Genomic DNA, 24,492 nt, shown 5'->3' on the forward strand with positions numbered 1-24,492 from the left:
TTACATTTTTATCATTGCTGATTAAGGATGTTATGTTACAAAATGTTAATTCTCTACTTTACTAGTCCAAAATATGTGCAATCAAGAATCAAAATCTGTCAAGGAGTTGGGGGGCCTCTGAGGTTCTGGCTGCAGTCAGACCATGTTCAAGTCCACAGACATATATTAGTCAATTTCCCTGTCTCCCACTCACTGCCCTTGTCAGATTAAGACGAAAAAAGTCAAATAAAACGACAATGAGTTCTTTTTCAGTTTACTCATTCAAATGTTCTCTAAAAAGGTTGCTCTTGAGTTCTGGATAAAAGTTCTGCTACAGCTTCTTCTTTCAAAGCAACTCTACAGAATACTTTCATTTTTGTATATTATTCTGCTCACTGTCACTAAGTGCTTGAAGGGACTCGTTGAATTTCTTCTCTGCTTGAAGTGGCTTGAGATTATTTGTGTTGTGAATAGAAAATAGAATAGAACAGATATGTATATAAACGGTTTATTTGGCATTCTCGAACTGAGTTGCCAAAAGAAGTCTTGTTGTGGCATCTGTACTAACCAGGGTGTCTTAGTCACAGACTATGAATAAAAAATGGATGCAGCCACTGTAAAGCTTCTGTTTTATGGAGGACTGTTTTGAAACCTCGAGTTTTTCATTGGCTCTCGCCAGCTTGGATTTTATGTCAGATTTGATGTGCAGCGAACATATGAAGTGCTTCCTTTGGTTGCTCCCACGGCACTCATCCTTGACTCTAAGTGTCAACATGCTTTATTATTTATGTTGTAATTTGGGATTTTTAACATGGCAGTCTGATGGGATTTTTGCCATCTTTTGTAGCCAGCATCAAGAGGCAATTCAAATAACCTGCCCTTAAAAACGCAAAAGTAGTTAAATGTATTTATGCATTATAGGAAATTGCATTGGGTTGCTTACAATTTGCCAGTTTTGCAAATGTATTTGCATGAATTTTTTAAAAGCATAAACTACCATTAGCTCGGCTCGGGTTTCTCATTGAGACTGTCTTTTAGATAGAAAATGCCCATTCGTGCCATCCATGACGAGTAAAACGTGTTAAGCAATGCCAAACATAACGATGTAATATGTAACCATGCAGTACATACTAGGGAAAAACAATAAAACATAATTGGGCAATAATTGTCAATCAGTCACAACAGATTGTCAAGGTTGAAGCTCACATTGGATTGTGGTGTCCTTCTCTACCAAAAGATTAAGCTGTCTGTGTGGTCCTTGGTATTTTGACACAAAGATCAGATCTTTGATTTTGATAAAAAGTTATGAGGGTTTTTCAGTTACAGTATGATAGAGATGCTCTGTATTATATTAGGTTGATGCCCAAAGAAATGTGAGCAAACAACAGATTTGGATATTTTGAAATATAGTGCCGGAAATGTATACAGAAGAATTTAAGAGGTGTGGCCAATCTCATAATACTTTGGCTGCTGTGGGAAGTGAGCTCATCAGCTACTGTATATAAATTCAAAGGAAGTTTTTACAATATGACATAATTCCTGGTGCGTATAGGGTTATTCTGTGACTGCAGCTGTGTGCCAGATAGACACGTGTGTCTCTACACTACATGCATTTGTGAATGTGTTTACACTGGTTATGTGTCCATTGTGTTCTTTTTGCATCCTGTGGGAACTTGCTGTATAGTGCCTTAATGTCTTCACAAAGAAACGGAGGGTGGGGGTGTTGCAGAGGCACAAATGGACGCAATATGTGCACACATACGTTGAACAATATTTGCAGACACACGGGCAATCATAGAGGGCATTACAGAGCTGTTAGTATGTTCCCATGGACATACACACCCCATGTTTCTCTTTTCTTTCATTGCTTGTTAGTCTCTCCTCATTATCTCTGTCTCCTCCCCCCTCTCCCTCTCTCCCTTTCCTTCTCACTTGTTTGTGCAGCTTGGGAGTCTACCTTCTTTGCCTCTTGGGCATTCTCTCCCTCTCTTTCTCTCTTCGTCTCTTTCCGTATCTCTGCACAGTTCACTTGGCCTAGTCCACACTGACAGAATCACACATACCAGTTCAGCTTGTCAGCTACAAACACTCACACATCAGTTTGACAGCGGAAGTAGGCCACTTTTATGGGGATGTGTGGAGCGCCTCTATCTGCCTTTAGTGGATTATAACCTAGAACTGCTTCCTCTTGCCAGGTAGGGGTTTTTGTACTGTCACTTTATTTTCCATCTATTCGGAGCATCATTTTCATTTTGCAGGAAATGTACAGAGTTGTCTTATGCAAATGGATTTTATGGTGGAGGAGAAAGATATTAGAGGATTCATGCTATTATTTAGAGTTGCTATCGCTGTTGTGCTGCTGGGAGGCAAGGAGTGGTTTGATCCTGGGCTTAGGGAAGGAGGAAGACCGCAAGATGAGAAGAAAGATAGGAAAAAGCAATAAAGGCCCATTTATCACTGGGTATCTTTATGATAGGCTCATATGAAGAGTGTTTATCATTGTTGTGTACAGTTTTGACTTCTGTGGTTTGTATTGTTCTCATTTTTCTTCATTTATGTCTTTGTTTTCTTCTTCTTTAGTCGCTTCCACTGTCACTCCAACCACTCACCCCTCTGTCCTATAACAGCTTTAAAAGCGCTCTTTGATATTATTGTCCTTTTAATATCATCTCCCTCTCCATAAACAAGAGCTGAGGGCAGCATTTTTTTAAACAACAGACCTCAGTTTGGTACTTTGGATTTTCTGGTTTTGTTACCTGCTTTGGCTGTATGCCACTTACATGTCTTTGCCTTCCACATGGCTGGGTAGTTGTAGTGGGAGAAAAAGGGTAGACAGAGAGAGGAGGACAGTAGGAAGGCAGCCATTAAGAGGACATACTCTAAACCATGTTAGAGCCAAGCTGAAAGTGATACAAACAAGAGGAGAGAGCAAACTGAGGGACCACAGGGGAAAAACAACAGGAAGGATACTGAGAAAATTGCTTTTCGCTTTTCCTCATTAGGTGAGTTGTGGGGTAATTCTCTTCTTTGATGGAAAAAGAAAGTAAGAGGGAATTAGCTGCAGGGTGTGTAGTGTATGTCGATGCCTGTTGATATCCAGCAAGATGATCAATAAGTTAAGTAAATGGTTGTTTGAGTTGGAATTGAATTTACATTCTACTGGTGTACATACTGATGTTAAATCGAATAGAAGTTTTGAAGGAAGATAAAGAGTCAGTACAATCAAATCACTCCTGTCCTTCCTCAGTCTTATTGATGTCTGTGAATAATAGTAAGTAGTCTAAAATGTCCATCTTGTGACGCTGTTTACACATGCAAACACACACATTGAGACACAACGTGAATTCTAAGCTGGTTTCACAGTCGCAGCTTGAATAAATGAGACATTTGTTCTGACCTCAGAAACAGTGTCGCACACATTAAAATCTCTTGTTTCTCACTGAGACACATGCACACCTACGGTGAAAGAGAGAAATGAAAGAAGATTTATCCACATGTATACTGTACTCAAAACATCACATTGACCTACATTCATTTTATGTAAACTTGCCTGAAAACTAAAGCCGAGCCTTAAACCCAGTCCTCATATTAACATGTAATGACTTACATTATGCTTCTTGTCGCCACATGGGAGGCAAGTCCTCACAATGTGACTTTTTAAACTGATTTATGCCCCCACAAGTGCGCACACACTTCTCCTCTCTCATTCTGTGAGGGCCTTTCCAGTCCTCCTCAGTGGTCACTTTGTCTTCAGCTCCCTGGCGTCATGGGGCAAGTTACGTCAATGACATTTTCTCTCTGAACTCTCGGCTTCTATCAATAATGGCTTTGCAAACCAACCCCATCTTTCCGCCCTCTCTGGCTGTGTCTGGTTTCTGGGATTCTTCCAAAGATCTGCAGGCATTGCAGTGTGCCTTGTTATTCTGAAATTAATTAGACTGCAGTGGAAAAACTATGGGTTCCTTCCCAGTCTCACATAAAACAGTGTAATAGATATATTGGTCCACAGGGCTTGGGAGTGTAAAGGTAAATGTTTAATTGTGAGACGTTTGCATGGGTGTGTACTTGTATGAGTCGGGCTTGACCTTTTGTGGACTCCAAATCTGCACGATGTACGCCTGAACCCAGGTGTGAACATAGCAGGCAACTACTTTGTTCACACATGCACTCACAGCAAGGGAGAGTATCTGTTGATGATGTTTCTATCATACAATTGGCTGAAAACCAGAAGAATGCAAACATGCAGCATTGAAGAAGAGCCATTTCAAATGTATAAGTGGAAAGACAACATGATTTTGCAACATTTACATATTCAAACATATCAGGTAAACGGTAAGAAATGAACCAGCTACTGTGTGTAGCCAAGCCATAGTTTTTAAATCGTGCCCTGCTAATAGAAAGATAATCTCCTGTTGTGTGCTTTAGCAGTTAAAACGCATCTCAGGACCGGATTCTTCAGACCTCGTCCACAGAATAAGTGCATTAAAAAAACCAAAAAAATAACCAAACTAGCTCTAGAACAGCCAGAAAGCATAGACAGTCTCCAGGATGAAACTTTTGTTGATGGCTTATGCCTCCACCACGCCTTCCTATTTAATAAACCTTAATCTCTGCAAAGAAGAAGCATGAAAGTAGCATGACATGGACACGCCCCGACAGAAAAGAGAACAAAGATTTTTATAGCTTTTCAGCCTCTGTTGTGACACATTTAGATGTGAGATTGTTATTCTGCTTGCAAGTTTAACTGTGGATCCAGGTCTGAGTTGGTAATATACCCATAATGATTAAGTTTTATATAAAAATGTTGTCAAAACTTTCATTCTTGATGTTTGTTAAACTGATAATGTGTAACGAAAACAAAAATAAGTCCATGAAACAACTGTAAAACATGATTGTGGGAGGAACAAAAAAGTCCTTTCTTTCACCATTTTGACCCCCCAACACGTAAAAAAAATGTAAGTGCATTAAGTTTTCAAATGATTCTAATCTGAACATTAAATCATTAAATCAGCCCCATTCCTCCTAATCACTAAATGTCATTACTAAAACACACCTGGAAACATTCTCGCGACCTAACTTACTTAATATCGAAGAGAGCAGACTTTATATGATTTAACTGATATCTCCAAGGATGAAGTCACTGCCAAGCACTCCTGTGAGATGTTGTAGCACTGCTTTTATTCTGCTGGTCTGCTTTAACTGCTGACATAAACAATGTCCCTGCGAGCCTGCAGTACTGGTTCCTGTGATCAATAGCAGGACAAATTAAATATTGATGATATTGTCTTTGATGGATGAAAAAAAAGTTCTAACTTTAGAACATTTTTGCCTATTTGCAGAATACTTCAATTAAACTGCAAACCCACATGCACACTACAGTTGTGCTGATGTTCTTGCCAAAGCCAGTAATCTTGATGTAATCTTCTCATGATTTAATAAGATGTACCTCTATGTTCCAGCGTTCAGCTCTTTGATCTACAGGAACTTTTACGTTTGCTCCTTTGCTACTTTGCTCCTTGCTCCCGTTTTCATGTTCTGGTTTCTGCTTCCTTTTTGGTCTGATCACAGTAACAGATAAGTAACTATTACTGTCTCGTCAGTCTATTCTCAGTTAAATTGAGGGCAGGAGAGGTTGGTGTATTGTGGTGCATATAATAAGGCCATTCAGAGATTGTTCATCTATATGCTTGGGTGCTTTAAAAAGGGTTTGGTGTTATACAAAGCAATAATGGATCTTAAATCTTAAGACCACAGATTGGTTTGGACGGAACATGTCAAAACGTGCTTAATATACAATTAGTTGGCAGAGACATGCACATCTGAGGACACAAACGCAATGTCTTGGCATCAGCAGCAAATATCAGGATTTTGATCATATCAGATAGTCCATGAGGCACATGCACATCTCCTCCACGTTATGCAGAACATGTGATTGGTGGAACGTGGAAAATAAATCGGGTAAGTGTAAGTGTGTGAGTTTATGTAATGAACTTTGACGTGGACTGGAACATATGATTTCACTTAAGGCAAATAAACAACTTGACTATATTCGGTGGAAAATAACTTGGTACACAAACAAGGTTGCTATCACTCCTTAGGGAGATAAAAGTAGCATCACATCCCCAAGGAGTCGCCAATCACAATTTTCCAGTGAATCAAGCTTCTGAGTGCTGGCGGTGGTTCTTGTTTGAACGTGTGCTTGTGTGCCGTTAGCTCCTAGGACAAAGAAGGGGTGTGTGTTTCTTCTGACCAGGTACCCTGTATTGAATCTTTGAAAAAAAAATGATCTCTCTTCTCCTCTTTTTTAAATAAGATGTAGATTTTTTTAAAATAAGATTTTCTCTTATGATGGAATAGCTTTGTCTCCCTGTCTAATCATTGGCTTTAAATGTCTGAGTTATTTTGAATTCGAATATCTTCATGCTCGTACTGTAAAGTTGCTACTTAATTTTCTGCACTTTAAATTGCTTTAATGTTTTTTGGTTTTTTTATAATGAGATTTGAGATAATGAGAGTTTATTCTACCCTAATTATTCAATATTATTCGACCTTTTCCAATGAAAATGCGAAAGCTGTATGAATGGGATTGCTTGTGGTGATTAACCTATCTAACACAGGTAGCCTAGTTTATAGGTGGGAAGCTAAGTAGGGCTAATATTTTTGCTGTTGTTGTCATGTCTGGGGAAGATAGATCAGGATTTTGGGTTAGTGTGGTAGCTTCAGGGCTTCCGGGTTACGAAGTTAATTTACTGTAAGAAGCCTCGAGTCCTCAGTGACTGGCTTTCCTACATTTTGCTTGTATTATATTTGTGGATTCCTCATATTACTCTGGGATAGACCTGTCAATGTTTTCTACTCATCTACACAAAGCTGCTTAGAGTTTGTTTCAGAAAACCTGTGTTGACTTAGTGTGACTGTTGTTGTGAGACTTGGTGAGGCCAGGTAACAAAATGAAATGCTGGGCGCAGACTTGCTTTTTGGTGTGAAGGGAGGGCCCCAAAGAAAGACATGCCCTCCCACATAGACTCATGACTTCCCTTACTGAGAAGAAGCTAAAAATACTCAACTCCAACCAATAATTGAGTGGGCGAGTGAAAGAAAGAAAGAAAGAAAGAAAGAAAGAAAGAAAGAAAGAAAGAAAGAAAGAAAGAAAGAAAGAAAGAAAGCTTAACCTTTATGCGAAGGCTAAATACAAGTTAGCATTTTTCAAAGATAAAGCTGCCTCTTTTCTTGTGTTGTCATCATGCTAATTTACTGAACAGTTTCAACCAGATAATATTGTTGTGAGAAGTAAAGTTAACTTCGTTCTCGTTCTTCCTTTTTTTTTTTTTACCATGAAGTTGTGTTTTCCCTCTGGTCTATGTAAACAGGATGTCTTCTCTAAACTTATCTATACTTACACATCATTTTATATCAATGAGATCACTTAGACATCCAGCCATAGAGATCCACCAGTGAGTCTGTGTGAAGATGAGAGCGGAGATAGAGACAGGGAGTGGCAAAAGAGAGCAAGAAAAGAAATCAGGTCCTGCTGTTTGGCAGCACTTCTGATGCAGATGGGTTCGGTTCACTCTGCTTGGAGATGGATTTGGCAAACTTAATATCAAATATAGCTGCAAGCAGCAATGTGGGGGTCCTAGCAGAATGGCACAATAGGGAAGGCTTGGAACGCTCAGGAAGGCGTCGTGAGTCCATGCACCAAGTTTGGCATCGATACATCAATGCATCACATAGATACTGCCAAATGTCCCATTTGTGCATCGGCATGGAGTTTGATTGGCTGCCGCAGTTACAGGGAAGTTAAATAAAAAAATCCATATAATAACTTATGTGCGGCATGGTCTGAAGATTATATGTGCCAAGTCCCGTGGAGATTGGACAATCTTAGTGGCCTGAAATGCGTTTTGAAGGTTTTTGATTAAATTCAAAATGGCGGACAATCCAAGATGGCGCAGATGACGTCATTAAGTGTGTTGACCTCGTCCTGATCCAGGGATTCCACTGGTACCTCATTTGTGAAATGTGGACCAAGGGGTCCAAAGATATGAGCAAAAATGCATTTTTGCTACATATAGCGCCACCTATAGGCCAAACGTCACCAAACTTCTTGGGCCTCTTACTTTAGCAGTCTTGAGTGTGTGTTATTAGTTTGACGTCATGATATCAAATGGTTGCCAAGATATGACCTCACTTCCGGTTTGGGGGCGTCAACCTCGAGTTTGATTGGCTTTTATGGAAAAATGGAAGCCTAATTAAAAATTTCACACGATAACTTTTGTGCGGCTTGGTCTTAAGAGTCTATGTGCCAAGTTTCGTGATAATTGGACAATCTCTGTGACCTGAAATGCTTTTTTAAGCTTTTTGATAAAATTCAAAATGGCGGAAAATCTAAGTATACGCAAATTGACGTCATAGGGTGCGTTGGACTCGTCATGATCCAAGGATTCCAACGATGCCTCATTTGTGAAATTTGGACCAAGTAGTCCAAAGTTATTAGGCTTAATGCACTTTGAACTTTGACGTGTTGGTGGCGCTAGAGAGTAAGCTCTTGGGGCATGAATATTCTTGACTTTGGCTTTGGCACTTGGCTGATTACGTGTGCCAAATTTCACAACTTTCTCGCATAGCGTTCATGGGGCTGCCATAGACTTCAATTGCAGCAGAAACGGATCAATAATAATAAGAAAAGCTACTAACACAATGGGTTCCTGCAGCTTCGCTGCTAGGACCCCCAAATACATTAAACCATCAATTGCCAATATTGGACTTATTAGAATATAGCAAGGAATGACTTTATTCTTCTTTAGCATAATGCCTAACTTAAAAACGAAAAGGATGAAATTAAAGGCAGGGAGGCAAGAGAAGGAAAGATAAAGATGAAAGATGGCACTTTGTAATTGAGGAGCGGGAGAGATTTGGGGAAGCTATGATGACAGAGTTCATAGGTACACCTTTAGCTTTTGGAGAACACACAACACAGATGCTCCCCTGGGATAGGTCTCCTGTTGCCGTGGTAACTGTGGAACAGAGGTCACATGATTATCCGTGGGTGACAGAATGCAGGAAATAATGTCAAGGCTATTCTCTCTCCACAGCCCATTTGGTTTTATAGATAAACCTGTTTTGGGATTCCCTTTGGGAAAACATTGATCTTTATATCAATGTATTTTTTCTTTGTAAATGGTAAATTAACCGTATTCGTATAGGACTTATCTAGCTTAGTTGACCACTCAAGCACTTTTACACTATAAGCCGCATTCACCCATTTACACACTTTATTACAGGCTACACAGTGTTTTCTTTTTCTGTGACATGCATTCACACACCACATCAGATGCATCAGAGGCAACATGGGGTTGAGTATCTTGCTGAGAACACTTTGACAAGTGGTCTGACAAAAGCCAGAGACCAAACCACCAACTATCCAGCTAGCGGACAACTGCTCTTCCTCCAGAGCGACAGCTGCCCCAGGAGGAAAAGCAGGAAATAATGTCTCGTCTTTTTTCCCTAAACTTAAAAGTTTATTCAAAAGTTTCTCATTTAGTTTGCTTTTAGAATAGTTTTTTAATTTAATCTTTAAAATTCTTGACCCGAGCCCCATTGAAACTAAACTTAACAGACCAAAATCTAGAAAATATAATAAACTTGGCAGCTCTCAAGTTATTCACTAACAAGTTGCTTCATGAGGCTGTAATGATCTCTATTAAGTGAAACTAAATATTTTATGGATTGTTTCTTTTTTCCAGTTTTACTAACAGCAGTATAAGCAGAATAACTATCTTCCTTGTGAACATGTTTGAGGGGGACAAATATGTAAAATTGCTTTTTGCGCTCATTTTTTAAATTTTCTTCTGTTTTGTCAGGTAAAGTGTAGCAGAACAAAGGCTGCGTGGAATTGTCATCAACTGTGACAATGTTCAGTCATAAGAAAAAGGATTGGATTCAGATCTGATCATCAACTATAGGAGATAAAAGTTTACAAACAGTGAATGCATAATTGCGAAGAAGACGAATCCATTCAGAAGCCAATTAGACATTTTTATCCACATACAAAGTAAAATATATCATGTATCAATGTATCATGGCAATCTATCAAATAGTTGTTATGTATGAATGTAAATAACAGTGGAGTTTCCAACACGATGCATCAACGTCATGGCTCATGAAGTGGCAGTAGCTGGCCATCAAACTGAAATCTATGTCAGCATTATTCTTACTTTTTGTTATTGTTAGCTCTTCTGACTATGTTACGTGTTTATCTCCTTTCCACTTTGGCCTCAGCCACTCACTCATCTCATTTCTGCATTGCCGGCATTCACCAACTCCCCTCCTCCCTTCTGCTTTTCTTTTCCACTTTGTCTCCTTTATCTATTCACTCTCTTACCCTGCATCTCACTCTCTCTGCCTTTTTAGTGTCGGTTTTGTTTCCTTGCTTAATTGAGGCAGTGGCAGAGACTACACCGTATGGAATCACTGGCGTCTTTGAGACACATTTGAAAACTACTGCATTGTACACCCATGTGCACGGGGGCATAGAAACAAAGTTCTGGCACACTCCACATGGCTCACTGCACATAATCTTGTTTCTATGCAGTTATCATTTTAGACAAGCTCACCGAGTGTTGACAGTGGATTTCATATTACGAAAAAAAAAATTCTTTTTCTTTCACATCTCCAGAAAAGACACGACGACGGGTTCTTTCAATGGATTTGATATGAAGCTGCTTAATTTTGTTTGTCATATGAAAGTGTACACTGTGTGCACAATTATTAGGCAAGTCATAGTTTGGAGGATTATTTGTATCAATGAACAACTACAGTGCTCTTGGTCAATCCAAAATGTGAATAAACCTCAAACGTGAAGAAAGTAAAAGTGAGGTCCATGGTGTCTCAAACCATACCCCAAACAGTGAGGTGTTTGTGTGTGTATGACAAGGAAAGTAGGAGCAAGGTAAAGAAAGAGAAAGAGAGGCTGCTTGGGGTTAAAATCCCACAAGTTAGTTAATTAAGAACGGACTTTATTCGTGTAGCATTTCAAAATGTTTCAGCTAAATCAATGTAATCAAACTAAAAGAAGCCACATAAAAAAGTCATCACCTACTGACATATTGACATGGAGAACCATAAAAAAAGAAAGCAGGGAGGGATCCTAAGGAAGAAAGGGATAAAAGAAGATGCTTCATTTCCACTTTCTGGATGCTTATATGGCGGTGCATTTAATTCTAAAAATACCTCTCAAGCACCCTGAGTACCACAGAAAAGCATTGATGTCCTGGTTGTACCACTACTGTGAACCGTTTAAACAGGATCACAGGAAGGTTAAGGAAGAGTTAAGTGGAGAACAAGGTGTCTGGATCTCCTTGAGGCCTTTCTATACCCATAAGCGTCATGTTTGTATTCGTAGCCATGCATCACTGTACTAGATTCAAAGGGCTTTTCAGAAGCTACATTGTTAAATGAAACACACAGCACCCAAAAAAGGAGGAGATGGTCTGTCATATCTTATTTGAGCCCTGTCTCACTCCTTTTAAACACTTTGTCAGGATCTTTTGAGGTCTCGAAGGAATGCAACAGACCACAGCATGAACTTTTCTTCACCCTAACCAAGTACATTTGGTGCCCTAACCTGAGTGAGTGAGGGTGAAACAGAAGAGACAAAGGTGACACCCATAACTTACATAAGAGGCAAACTGCAGCATCCACAAGGAAAAAAAACCCCAGCAACAACCTTTTATAAAAGGGTAAGGAAAACCATGTGCCCATCTCACCAATTCACCAAATGAGAATGTTTAAAAAAAAGCCTTATTAGAATGATTAAGCACCCTGAAAAATTGAATAGAGCTGGGGTTGAAGGGATTCTCATTTTGCTTCACAATTTACAGCGAACTATGCTGGTTCTATGCTGAAGGTTGTAGTCTGATGTTGTCCCATCATCTGCAAGTAGCAGAGACATTATATAAAGGTCCCCAACCCAGATTCTCTAATCCTCATAACTGCCTCCATGAAGGTCGCATACAGAAACGTTGATTGTGTGTGTGTGTGTGTGTGGGGGGGGGGGGCTTTAGCCTGAGTGATATGGCCAGTGTTTCATACTTAAAAGTGTTATGACTGATACAAAAATAATTCCAGCAGTTAGTATAACACACACAACTAACACGAACCTGGGTTAAGTTAAAGTTAAATTAAAGTGTTAAATTGTGCAAAGAGTTATTTGAACTGATGGGTCATCACAGTATTTTTATTCATCACTTCATTTTTTTGTGCCAGAATTTCAGATAGCTTCAGCGTGTGCTCGTGTGTGTCCACGCGCACACACACACAAACTATAAAAAAACCCAAAAAGCTGTTTTATAGTGCCTATATGAGTTACATTTTCCTATTTTCATATAGTATTCAGTAGATTTAAGGTGCGACATGGACATTTTAACTGATTCCGAAGTAAAGCTGGCGAGGCTCTTTGCAGAGTTCATAAATGCAGGTCAAATGTTTGGAGGGGAGTTCAACCAGGGATGTGGTATGTGGGAGAAACTAATTTGAGCTCCAAAAGCACGCAAACAGCTTGTGGAATATCATGAGAGCTGCCTTAGAGGAGGCAACATTATCTCCAATTAAAGCAGTGTCTTGTGACTGCATCTCGTCATCATAGGTTAACTTGTCCAGCACAATAAGGCCCTTCACAAAACTCGCTGCAGACCAAAAAAAGGCTGAACTAATTTTGGAGACTTGGCTGAGGGCTTGTGATTTCACAAATGAACATGGCAGTATTTGTAATAATAGCTTCAAATAACAGATTTCTTGTTTTCTTTTGTGCAAGTCATTGGTTTTTGACCCACAGGCAACTTCCTGTGGTGAAACCCGAGCTTGGGGTTGATGACAAATATTCTAGAACCCTCATGAAACACTTCTTATGTAACTTTTTTACTTCAGGGTTCACATCCATGTAAAAACCAGCACCTCATCTCTATCTAAAGTAACCATGCCCTCTGGTCTCTTGATGTGTTTTGAGCCATATTTACAGGTCATTTCAAACACATGCTGATCAACTTCAGTGTATTTATCTATAATGTAGCTCCGAAATAAGATGGTCCCAAACTCAACAAATTTCTGCAATGGTAACTTTTAGAATACAAGAGCAAAACACGGTCCATGAAAGCCTTTTATGCTTAAAAACTAAAACCAACCTTAATTCAGCCTGTCTCAAGTACAAGAATTTCCTTTTAAAACAAAAAAATTCTGTGGGTCAGACTGATGCTGGCCCAATCAAAAATCTATTGATAATGATCAACATGCAGAGTGCTCTGTGATCTGGAGGAGCTCAAAGAATCAATGAAAACCAGCAGTTTGATAGGAAAGTGATACATATACAGCAGAGGAGAGATTTATGCATGGTATTTTGGAATGGTTTGAAATACATCAAGTAAGAGATCAGGAGGTAGAGTGGAGTGGTTTTTACATGTCGTGGCAATAATCGTGTCAATTCCTGCAAGAGCTTTGGCTTGTTTTTTTGTTCCACAGTCCCTAAAGCCTCATTACCAGCTTAGTTTGAGTCACTGCAGCAAGATCCAGTGTTGCACAGTAGCTAGCAGCACTAGTGAGCAGAACAGTTGTATATAACAATTTGAAGTCACTGGCTACCATATTAGGATGGTTTCCAGCATTCAGTTCACTGCAAAATGGCATGATGAGATATTGGGAACAAAAATTTTGCAACAATTTGTGGTTGTGTTTTACGTCATATCATATTGGTTTTGCTTTTATTCTCTCATTGACGCCATGGTTGTATCTGTGATATCAGTCCTCATCCCCTCCAGGCAGAGCAAGTAGGCCATATTGGGCTGCATTAAAATAAGTCTATTAGTCATGGCAGGACTATCAGCACTTCAACTGACATTGTGACCTCAAAATAGATCAATATTGTCTACTCATTACAGTTCGATCACATCAATGTGTAGCTTGAAAGGCATATTTCAAAACCAAATTTTGTTCTCGGCAGCAGAATGAATCTCAGAGTTAAAACAGGTTCAACTTGCAGTACATGTACACGTGCATTACATGGCCGAATGGATTTGACAACCTGTTTTCTTCCTTTGTCTCTTTCTGTGGCCTCTTTTAGATGTTGGAGCCTAAGGTGGATGCCCCTTCTTGTGAGCTGGGCGGAGTAGGAGGAGACCGGGGATGCCGCAACATGCCTACGCACAGCCCAGAAGGCGAGGACAGTAGCCTCTATCCTTCCAGCCCCTCAGAGCCCCCAACACTAGGCAGCCCTCACCCCTTCGAGCCACTCACCCCTTTGGATGAGGTCTACATGCCCCTTGGAGGTCTGGTGGGATCTGAGGAGCGACACAAGGTGCCTCCCACACCGCCTCCTTCCACAGAAGGTGAGGATTCCAAGAGTATCGAGGGGCACGAGATGGACATGTGGAGAGAGAGAAAGGATGAAGAGGACAAATTAGAGGAAGAAGATGAAGATGGGAGCACAGGAAGTGATGAAAGGGATAAAGGTGGAGAAGGAGAGGAAGAAAGAAAGAGGAATGAAGAGGAGATCAACTCAAACTTGGTGGTGTCAAACACAGATGAGGACAATGTCTCAGAGCCACCCGACACCAACGCCCCCCCTTCATCCTCCTCATCCTCATTTGTCATCCCTGAGCTGCGCCTCGATCGCTCCTTTAGCGCAGACGCCCTCTCCTCACCCAACACGGATGAAGAAGAATATGACGAGGATGAAGACGAAGAGTCAGAAGAGGAGGACGATGAAGATGACAGCGATGACGCTTACTTACAGCGAAGTGATAGCAAACGCCGCAGCATGGTTGAGGGTGCCACTTGTGAGAAGCATGGAGGAGGGGGGCTCAGTGTGCAGAATTCTCTCCGCCGGCGCACACATAGTGAAGGCAGCCTCCTGCAGGACCCCCGTCAAACCTGTTTCACCTCCGACAATGCCATCAACTGCCTGGAGGCTGGGGGGGCGCACCACAAGGGCGGCTGGACGCTCCCGTCACCCAAAACCCTGAAGAAAGAGCTGACCAAGAATGGAGGTTCCATGCATCAGCTGTGTATGCTGTTCTCTGGGAGGAAGGTAAGCTACTTCACACTTTTGGTCAACAATAGTACTTGGAGCATTTCAATATTTTGCGTCCCAGCTTAATGGCAACATCTCTTGAACTATTGCTTGACTGACTTAACACCTCAGTTTGTGTAAAAAGAGTGACATCAAGTGGTAAAATAGGGAAAGTACACGGCATTCAATGCAAACTACCATAGAGATTTCCAAAACACCAGACACATAGAGAGGGCACATATTCTTCTATATTGGCAGTGCAACATAATTTGCAACATAATTTGTGATATAAGTGAATGTCTAAATATATAGCACTATCTGTCATCTAAACAGCGTGGTTGAATATCTGACTGTGCATTTACATCTCAGTGGATGCAATGCTAAATGATGGTGTGAAGATATTGATGCTAAACTCAAATGGGATAATTCACATGTGTACCCATCTTTCACTATAAAGCTACATCTTTTAATGTTCTCTTACACAGGGGTACTATAAACAGTCCATGGCACAACACTGCACTGAAATGAAGACATTAACTTATTAAAGAGGCTAATTAATTTGAAGTATGTCTCTTCATGATAATGCACAAATGAGTCGATGTTTACAAACAGACAGCAATCTCATTTACTGTGGAAAAGCCTGGTTACACTAATTTGATTTAGCAAGAATTATGTATTGTTTGTTCTGCACACTAATGTTTAGTTTAAGACGTCTACAGATGTAGTAGATTTACATGTGAAATCATTGCTGATGCGAGGGTATATTTTAATTGCTACTTCAATTTATAGAATATTATTTTGCTTTATGATTGCAAAAACAGAGGCTCAGTTTATGTTAGTCTTTGTTAGGAACAGCACTTCATATATCAATGACGTCAGAATTCACAAATTAAAAACAATTCTGCCGTAAAGAAAGCATTTTATGCTTCGTAAACTCAGTTGATCTTCATGCGGGTGGTAGTTGTCGTCCCTGTCCAGCAGAGGGAAGTATGCATCACGTTTTCCTAGTCCAGCAGTCCCACACAACTTTCCTTCTTTTGAGCAGTGTTGAGAAATGAAACTGAGAAATCCTATCGAGTCATGTTTTCCTTTTTAATCGGTGCAGCATTATGTTGTATAATTCCCTTTGGTTGATCACAATCTAACCGGAATGCAGACATATGATCAGCTTTGCCGTTATATCTTACGTCCTTCACACATATTTTAAGAGTATGCTTTCACGAAACAAACATTAAGAGAACAAGACAGTGGCACAGGAACTTGATTGGCACTTAATGACAGACAGGTGACAGAGACAATCAAGTGTTTCTTTTATCATCACAGACTATCAGAAGTGCTGCTCTTCTTTATCTCCCTCTTCTTCCACAATTCTGTCAGCACACTTAGCAGCCTTAAATGGCAGTGTGTCTGCACCGTGCAGCGGAGGAATGCAGCAGACGGGGCTGGAGCCTGTTGCTCTTGGCAGATTCAAGGGTAATTTTACTACCTATTGGCGTCATGGACACAGTACCTTTCAGGCTTTTGTTTCCATTATTTAAAATGAGCTGTTCATAAATCTTGCGACATCTCAAGGTGAAGAGACGCGTGAGTGTGTGTCTATGTGTCTGTGCCTGACCACTGACCAAGAGAACTTAATTAGGTCACCCATAAAGTGCACCGACATGCAAATTCTAAAGCTATTTTGCATTGTCATCAAACTGTTCAGAGCTTCTTGGTTTTCAGTGTGAGGCAGTTCTAGCAAGAAACAGCCTGATTAAAATCAGTTGTTACATATGATTTTTGTTACAATACAAAAATGTGCTTTTCAAACCATGTTGGAAAAAAATGAAGCCCTAAATGACAAACCAGCAGTGACCTCAGTAGATTCATTAAAGGTTGTTTAAAAACTTTAAAAAAGACAAATATTTTATTCTTGTGTTTTGATGAATGTTTTATCTAGTTATAATTAGAACATAATTTGATATTGTTAGCACAAAGTAAATCTAATATTCTGCCAATTACAATCAGATGTGGAGACACAGTGCAATCTGGCATCAAGATCCTTTATTTTTTAAGCCTTTCGGACTGTTTTGGATTGAGCTCTCACATTTTTCTTTCGAGTCTTCAAAGCATATTTTCAGTCACTTGCACGTGAGCGTTTATTTTTACCATGTGAAGGACTTCATTAATGTATGTGACCATGTTTTCCCTCTGGATCCATGCAGCACAAGATATACATCTTTGCGTGAAGCTTTTGGCTGGAAACCGTAATATCAGGAATCACGACTGCGCTCTGAGTGCCACACAGAGGTGTATACATCTCCCACCACTTCAGTATCAGAAGCCTTTTCTGTCATCTCTTTTTTTCTCCTGCAGTGTTTACTTGGCCTTTAAATGGCACCAGCTCTGGTCCTGTCTTTCTTTCCGCTCTGCACTTTTTCTCTCTCTTGATGTTTTTAGTGGCCTACCATCAAATGCATGGAGCGACAAAGAGCAGCTCATGAAAATGGATGCCAGTTTGTTTGACTAAGAGATTTCTCTTGCCTACCGCTTAAAGCTATTGCTGCTCATCACTAAAGGAATAAAAAGTCTGTATTTAAAAAGAAGATTTTTATAAAGTTATTAGTCCACAAAAATTAATTAATTTATGGAAATTATTCAGCGTGATCTGCCAAATATAACTATACTATAATTTCAGTAAAACTGAAGTAGTAATAATTAATCAGTGATAATTTTCTCAAATGATATACCTTGCAGGTGGTATTATTAACCTGAATCTCTTAGAACAAAACAGGGGCCAGTCTGTGGTATAGCGCGCAGGTTTCGGGTCTTATCTTTGAGTCAAAACGGATTATGCAGGATATCATTTGCTAAGTACAACTTGGAATCTGCTGTTAATAATCTCTTACATGCACCCTAATGATTTCATTAAATGAAGCTAAGTAACTGAAATGGAAGTTACAGAAATAGAGGCAATAAAATAGCAATAAAATATTCCAGTGATCTCTTGATACAGCCGCATTGAAAATTTGAGAATGATAAAAAAAAAAACAATGAGAGAAACAAAATCTTATTTCCATCACAAGGTGACAAGAAGCATGCCGTACATGGAAGCATAAGACTAAACCCCTGCTTGTTGTTTCCAATCTGACCACCGAGTTTACACCGAGCCCTAATATCCTTCCTCTTTTCCCAAAAGTTACACAGTCAGTTTCCTTTTTTCCGACTTTGTTGCGGTGATATACATGGTTAGATCTAACTTTGTGCTCTTTTCTTAAGTAGGCAAAACATTTTGTTTATGGGGTCTAAATGCTTGTTTGAAATGTGGATAAATATCGTCTGTCTTCGCAGGCGTTTGGGGAAACAATTTTAAAGTGTTTACTGCCGGTTTTACTGCTTACATTCCTGTGTTGTGTCGAGGATATGCCGTGGCAGACACTGTGTAATTAAAATTTTTTTTTTTAAGTATTAAGACTTAAATCAGGTGTGCTAAGTGGCTCATTACACCCCTAGAGATGCGTGTAGCCTGAACCGACGCAACACACACCTCAAAATGGTTGTAAGAACTAATGTGACCGTAGAGCTGACGTGAAAATGTTCTTTTTCTTGCAAGGAATCTACCGAAATAAAATGCAAATGAGGTGGCGCAGCATTTACTTGCTGTGTTGTATTATTTTTCCTTGGATCCACATTATTTAACACTGGCTCTAAAAGGGAAATAAAGTCTCTTTTTTTGGCTTGAGGAACACTCAAAATTCAGTACTCAAGCAGACAATTTGGCCCTTGCATTATTTCTGTCTTAAACAAACTTTATGCTGCTGTGAAGCTGAAGTAATGTTTCAAAGTAAAATGAATGATTGTTTTTGGGTCTAAATCAAAAATGTTCAGTTAAGTCACAAAAACAGGGAAGAATCAAAAAATAGTACACGTACACCTATCCAAACAGTACATTGTTATAATTTTGTTTGGGCTGACCTGCATGACTTGTTCTTGTACAGATATACTTGTCTGGTTTGTCCAATGTTAATGCAGTACCATACTTATTATGAGCAATACTAATGTGTGTTTTACCTTGTAAAGCCACCTTTTGTACTTAAGGCTAAGTACACATAAATGAGCTCAGAATAACATGTTTTTTTGAGTAATGTACCCTCAGAGTAGAGAGCACCCTCTGCCACTCTGACCTCTTCTAAATGCTGCATTGTGATAAGCAAAGCAAACATTTACCACAACTTCAACATGCTATTATAGGGCCACATTTTAAAATCACTTTGTCTACTATCAAATCATCAGTAAATGCCTCTGCTGCATGTTAAGCAGGCCCTCAGCAGCCTTGCAGGACAAACCTATTAATGCCGACCTCTCATCATTCCCCAGGCTGTAACACACATGATTATCTAATTTTAGCTAAAAGGTCATTGTATGTGATTGGTGCAGTACTTGTTGATATCAAAATAGTAATGCCTGCCTCACATGGGTCAGAACACAAGATCGGACCTAATAATAGTTTGTTTTTCACTGAATCAACTCTATAAGAGGTTCGTGGAAACCGTTTGAAATACTTCGTATTAATGAGTGCCAGTCTCATCTCGAGTGTTTTGTCAGGATATGAAATAGATACCACACAGGTTGATTTGCCACCGGGACGTTCAGACTGAGCATGAACCATCTGACAGCGCATGATTGTTGGCAAACAAGTGGGTATGCTTCTTTTTGATTTAGCAGCAATTGGTCTGGATGGAACGAAAAAGGCTACAGAGTTCAAATCCATGCACAAGGCAGCCAGACTGGATACGTCCAGTGAAATGCTAAATAAGTAATGTGTAAATATTTACTGAGGGAACTGGACAAATGTTCAGAGCATCAACACAACATCCAGTCACCAACGTATCTATTGACAAAAATGCTACAGGGCTTAATGTAATGTTTTTCAGTTCACGGTGTTTACTCCACATCTAAACATTTTAATGATGCATTCACAAGAGTCCCAGCACATTACGGAGGGCGGTACTGTGTATGGTATGTAAGATTGCCCAAAATGGAGAAAGTAGTTATGTAAGACAGAAGCTTATCACTCAGGAAGGAATTCTTGTCACTTGTTGTGAAATCTGCAGGAACTTGTGTGTTGCCTGGAGGATTCCAGAAAAATTGTTGTTATTCTCTCTGAATTTTGTATATTATTCCTCTAAAAGCTTAAAAGGAAGTGGAATTCTCTGTAATATACAGCCCAGCACAACACAACACAGATAAGACGTAACCTGTGGCTATATATTTGGATATATATTACGACATCCACCTTTTAGGATCAAAAATACTAAACAAAGTTTCATCTTTGTTGAATTTGCAAAGATGCATATCAGTGACTCCTTTACAAGCTGTGCTTTCACACATAACCAATAGACATAACACAGCAACACACAGCCAAGTGGTCCTCTCACATTCCATCTCCCTTATCCCACCCAGTTCTCTCCATCCTTGTTATTTACAACCTTGGCTTGAGCTGTATTAGTATTTCATAAGAAGATATGGCGCATTGACTTCCTCTCACCCACATTCAGTACATATTTACACACACACACAGTCAGTGGCTTCCATCTGCAGTAGTTTGTTTGCTAACATTCATTTGGTAATACTAACTCTGTAAATGGTTAGAATCTGTCCCAGGCTGACTTTTTACAGTCTCCGGCTGACGCTTTGCACAACCTATATTTTTCTTAACAATACAACACAGAAAATTACCAGATGTTGTATCGTGAGCCATTTCACTATTTCGTGAAACGAAAGCTTGAATCTGATGCCACCAACACGTCTCATAAAAGTCCGATGCAACAAAAGGCTGGAAAAGTTAGTAACGCTAAACAGAAATAGCTGAGGGAACGCGTTGCAACACGCACTTTTTCCTTTCTTTAAAGTTTTACTAGCACTCTTTAAATGATATAATCGTATTGCTCTCTCTCCTCTTCTGCATTTGTAGCGGGAGAAGGAGTTCCACCAAACACTCATATCAATTATTCCAATTTCAATGCTTAACATTTAAGGAAGGGTATGTGCAGATGTTAGCATGTTTTTTTCTTTTTTTCTTTTTTTCTTAAGAATTCTGGTAACATTTGGAATACATTTGGACAGAAACCTGGAAAAAGACAAGAATATAGGATGATGTGGCTCGATAGACAGATAGCTGGTCAGACTGACACAAAAAGGAAAAAACATTGTTGATAGTTCTGGAACCGTGATGGTCATTCAGCATTAACTTCAATGTTACATTTACACATTTGTTGTGTGAACAAAGTGAAACTTTTCCCCCTGCAATGAAACCTGTTTGTCTTAGTAAAATTGAGAACTCTCTCACAAAAGCTTTCCTAATCCTTCTTGTCAGAGCAGCTCCCTCGTGGCCTCAAAACATCCGACTTTGTACCTGTGTTCTTTCTTTCTCATGTTCTTCCTCACTGCAGCTAAAACCCTCAGTGGGCTGCATGAGAACTTATTCCCTTTAATAAATCCCCACCACAAAGGCTAGCTCATCCTATGCCAATGAAGCTAGCATTCCACCCGTTTAGTTGCAAAAATTGTTATTCTGTTTATGATTAGTTGGTGGTTTTAATGAGATTCTAGAATAGTTACTGCTGTAAACTGCACGCAAAGGACTGTGGGAACATTCTGTACTGTTTCCATCAATTATGTATAACTATAATACAATGTGAATTAGCTATAATAGCTTCCTTTGAAACTCATTCAAGAAAATAATTTGACCCATGGTTGTGTTCCAGTTGAACAAAGAAGCAAAATATTCAAACACTGAATTAAACCCTCTCAGTTCCTTGGCTCAAGCTTTGTAATAGTATCCGCACTATTACAGAATGCTTGACATTTTCCTAACACTATTGACATTTCACAAAATTTGCGACTGTGCAGGAGTTCTGCTCCTCATGACGAATATACAGATAGAAGGGTAGGCCTGGAAACTATGAGACAAAGCATGTCTTGGTCTCGATTAGCAGGTTTAACCAAGCAAATACAGATGACGGTAAACATGCCACAACAGGGACATCACTTGTAGCCCAAGGATGCAGTAGGCTATGCAGAAATTTGCATTTTGCAATATGCTGCAGTTACTGTCAGTGATCTATATTTCCTCTATGACCTTTAAATACAAACGTCAGAGTTTTGATGATGCCTTTCTGTCGTAAGACACGATGCCTTGATGTCAAGGCACGTCACAGCTGGGATCTTTTCAGCAAACCCATGCTCCCTGCCCAACTTAGTCACTTAGCCACTTGCATAAAACAGCCCTCTTGTGACGTTCGGCGAATCCGAGAAAAGATCCAGAAGGCCTCTTGTTTTCATAGCTGCATACTGTGTGTGTGTTGGAGGGGTTTGAAGCCCTCGTTGTCAGGTCAGTTGTTTGGCTGAGTCAGGAAATGTTTATATAAATTTGAATGTAGTTGATGGCTTTTCGCATATGCCTACACATACACACAAATACAGCTTGTAGCCTCTAGATGTTCAAAGATACTGAGCAAATTTGACCAGACGACATGAAGCACAACCAACTCTAACAAGCAGTTTTTATCAAATTAACACGTTTTTCTGTTTGCAAGGAAATACCATCACAGGAGGATTTTTCTTATGAAAATAATAGTAATGGTCTACATCAGTAATGAAGGTTGTATTATTTAATACACCCATAATATTCGTGTGAGCACAATAAATGTCACAAGTACAGTAATGAAAAGTCTTAGATGTATTCTTTTAAAAAGGAAATAGTCAAAAAAGTCACTTTCATAACTGTCTAAAATGACTTCTTAAAGGTTTTGTAAGATCAGCCTTTATCAACACCCAACCAATCTCAGGATCTGAAGTCACCGACCTATTCCCATTTTCAGGATGTAATTTCGCCAATATTCAGCACAGAGTAGGCGTGTGAAGGACACATTTTGGAGCGCTTAATTATTTTTGGTCTATTGTGTTCTCATTGGGTAAAAAAAGAAAAAAAAGAAGAAGAAGGACAGACAGTGAGATAGCAAGAACAGCGGGTGATTCGTATGCATGCCAGCTAAGTGTTTTGCATGAGCACATAGACCTCGCCAGGTTTGAATTACAGACACATGTAAGTGTGTGGCGGCACACGCAGAAACAGAACAGAGAAACACGCTCTCACTTACACTCCCCAGGAGGCAGAAGTCAGGGCGAACAGTGTTGGTGGGATGATGGGAGCACACATGCTGTCCTCACAGGATGGAAACAGGGTCATGGTAACAAGCAGCCCTGGAGGTAGAAACACAGAAATCAAAGTACACTCTTTGTGTTATGAAATCATCCATTTCCCTGGAATGGAGGGCCATTTTCTGCCATATTTTAGAGTTTTTACTGCTGGCTGGTCACAAAAACTGTGGTTCTACATTCAGTCATACACTACTGGTCTTCTGGTTATTAACCATAAAACCAATTTAGTCTGCCACTGAAACAGACTCATTAATTTCACACAATTCAGTAAATCTATTATCCTGTTATAAAACTGCATCGTCCTCTGTTGGTATACTTCTGGTCTTTAGATATTTGTTCCACGTGAATCTGTTTTGCTTGGTACATTTAATTTATATAACAGAAAGCAAGAATGTCATTTTCCATCACATAACAAATCCAGTGATGACTGAAACCTGAGACTTTATAATCACAGGTAACAGATGCTTTCATTTAGTCTGTCACTGCACAATTTCAGGCCAATAGCAAAGTCGGATATTTCATGACCATAACGTGTTGTCTATGTCCCTCGGGAGGTGAAGCACGATCCTTATATGAGCCGGTGTCTGACCCACATGATTCTCCAGCTGCCATAGTTGGAATCTTATTTGTTGCAATCGTCCTCATGCTCCAAAATACTGACATATCTTTCTGATCTACTTCTTTCCCTGAAATGTTTCCAAGTTGTGAAAGAACTGTTAATCAACCAAACACTTGCACATGACAACACACCACTTCTTTAACTAGTAATCAAAACTTTCCTACTCAAGGTGTTAATACATAGAGTTCAGGTCTGCAGAACTCTCTGCAGGGATTTTGTCAATTAAGTTTTGACCTTTTGTCAAATTCAGTTTCTAATTTCGACAGCTGGGGTAGGTTCCAAACCCCCCAGTCTGACAAAAGAAACAGAAAAATGCGTGAATGAGAGCAGCATAATCTGGAATCACTGTTTTTACAAATAGTTGCAAAAGGAGAGAACTTTAGAGCATGTGTGGATCACCTACGCCCATTTGAATCTAGTTGAGACAATACATCAGAATCAGATTTATTGGCCAGGTCTGTGCCCACATAAAAGGAATTTGACCCCGGTTAGCTTAGCTCTCTGTACAAGCATAAAGATAGACTATATATATGTACGAATAAGAAAAAAAGAAAATACAGAATAAACTAAGCAAATAAAGAATAAACTTAGTACATAAAGAATTGTACATAAGCACTAATATTTTCAAACA

At 39.6% G+C, this 24,492-nt stretch overlaps 1 protein-coding gene across 7 annotated transcripts in view; it reads left to right on the forward strand.

The window, feature by feature from the left end:
- The window catches only part of rgs3a (regulator of G protein signaling 3a), a 119,156-nt gene that overhangs the window by 72,145 nt on the left and 22,519 nt on the right, over positions 1 to 24,492 (forward strand). For 6 of the 7 annotated variants that reach the window (XM_075455965.1, XM_075455964.1, XM_075455963.1 and 3 more), the window contains one exon: positions 14,093 to 15,058. In XM_075455965.1, the coding sequence (XP_075312080.1) occupies positions 14,093 to 15,058 (966 nt within the window). Of the gene's footprint in view, positions 1 to 2,023; positions 2,175 to 14,092; positions 15,059 to 24,492 lie in introns of those variants that run through there. The other variant, XM_075455968.1, reaches the window with a different exon arrangement.

Source organism: Odontesthes bonariensis, chromosome 22 (assembly GCF_027942865.1).
Source record: "Odontesthes bonariensis isolate fOdoBon6 chromosome 22, fOdoBon6.hap1, whole genome shotgun sequence".
Taxonomy (NCBI): Eukaryota; Metazoa; Chordata; class Actinopteri; order Atheriniformes; family Atherinopsidae; genus Odontesthes; species Odontesthes bonariensis.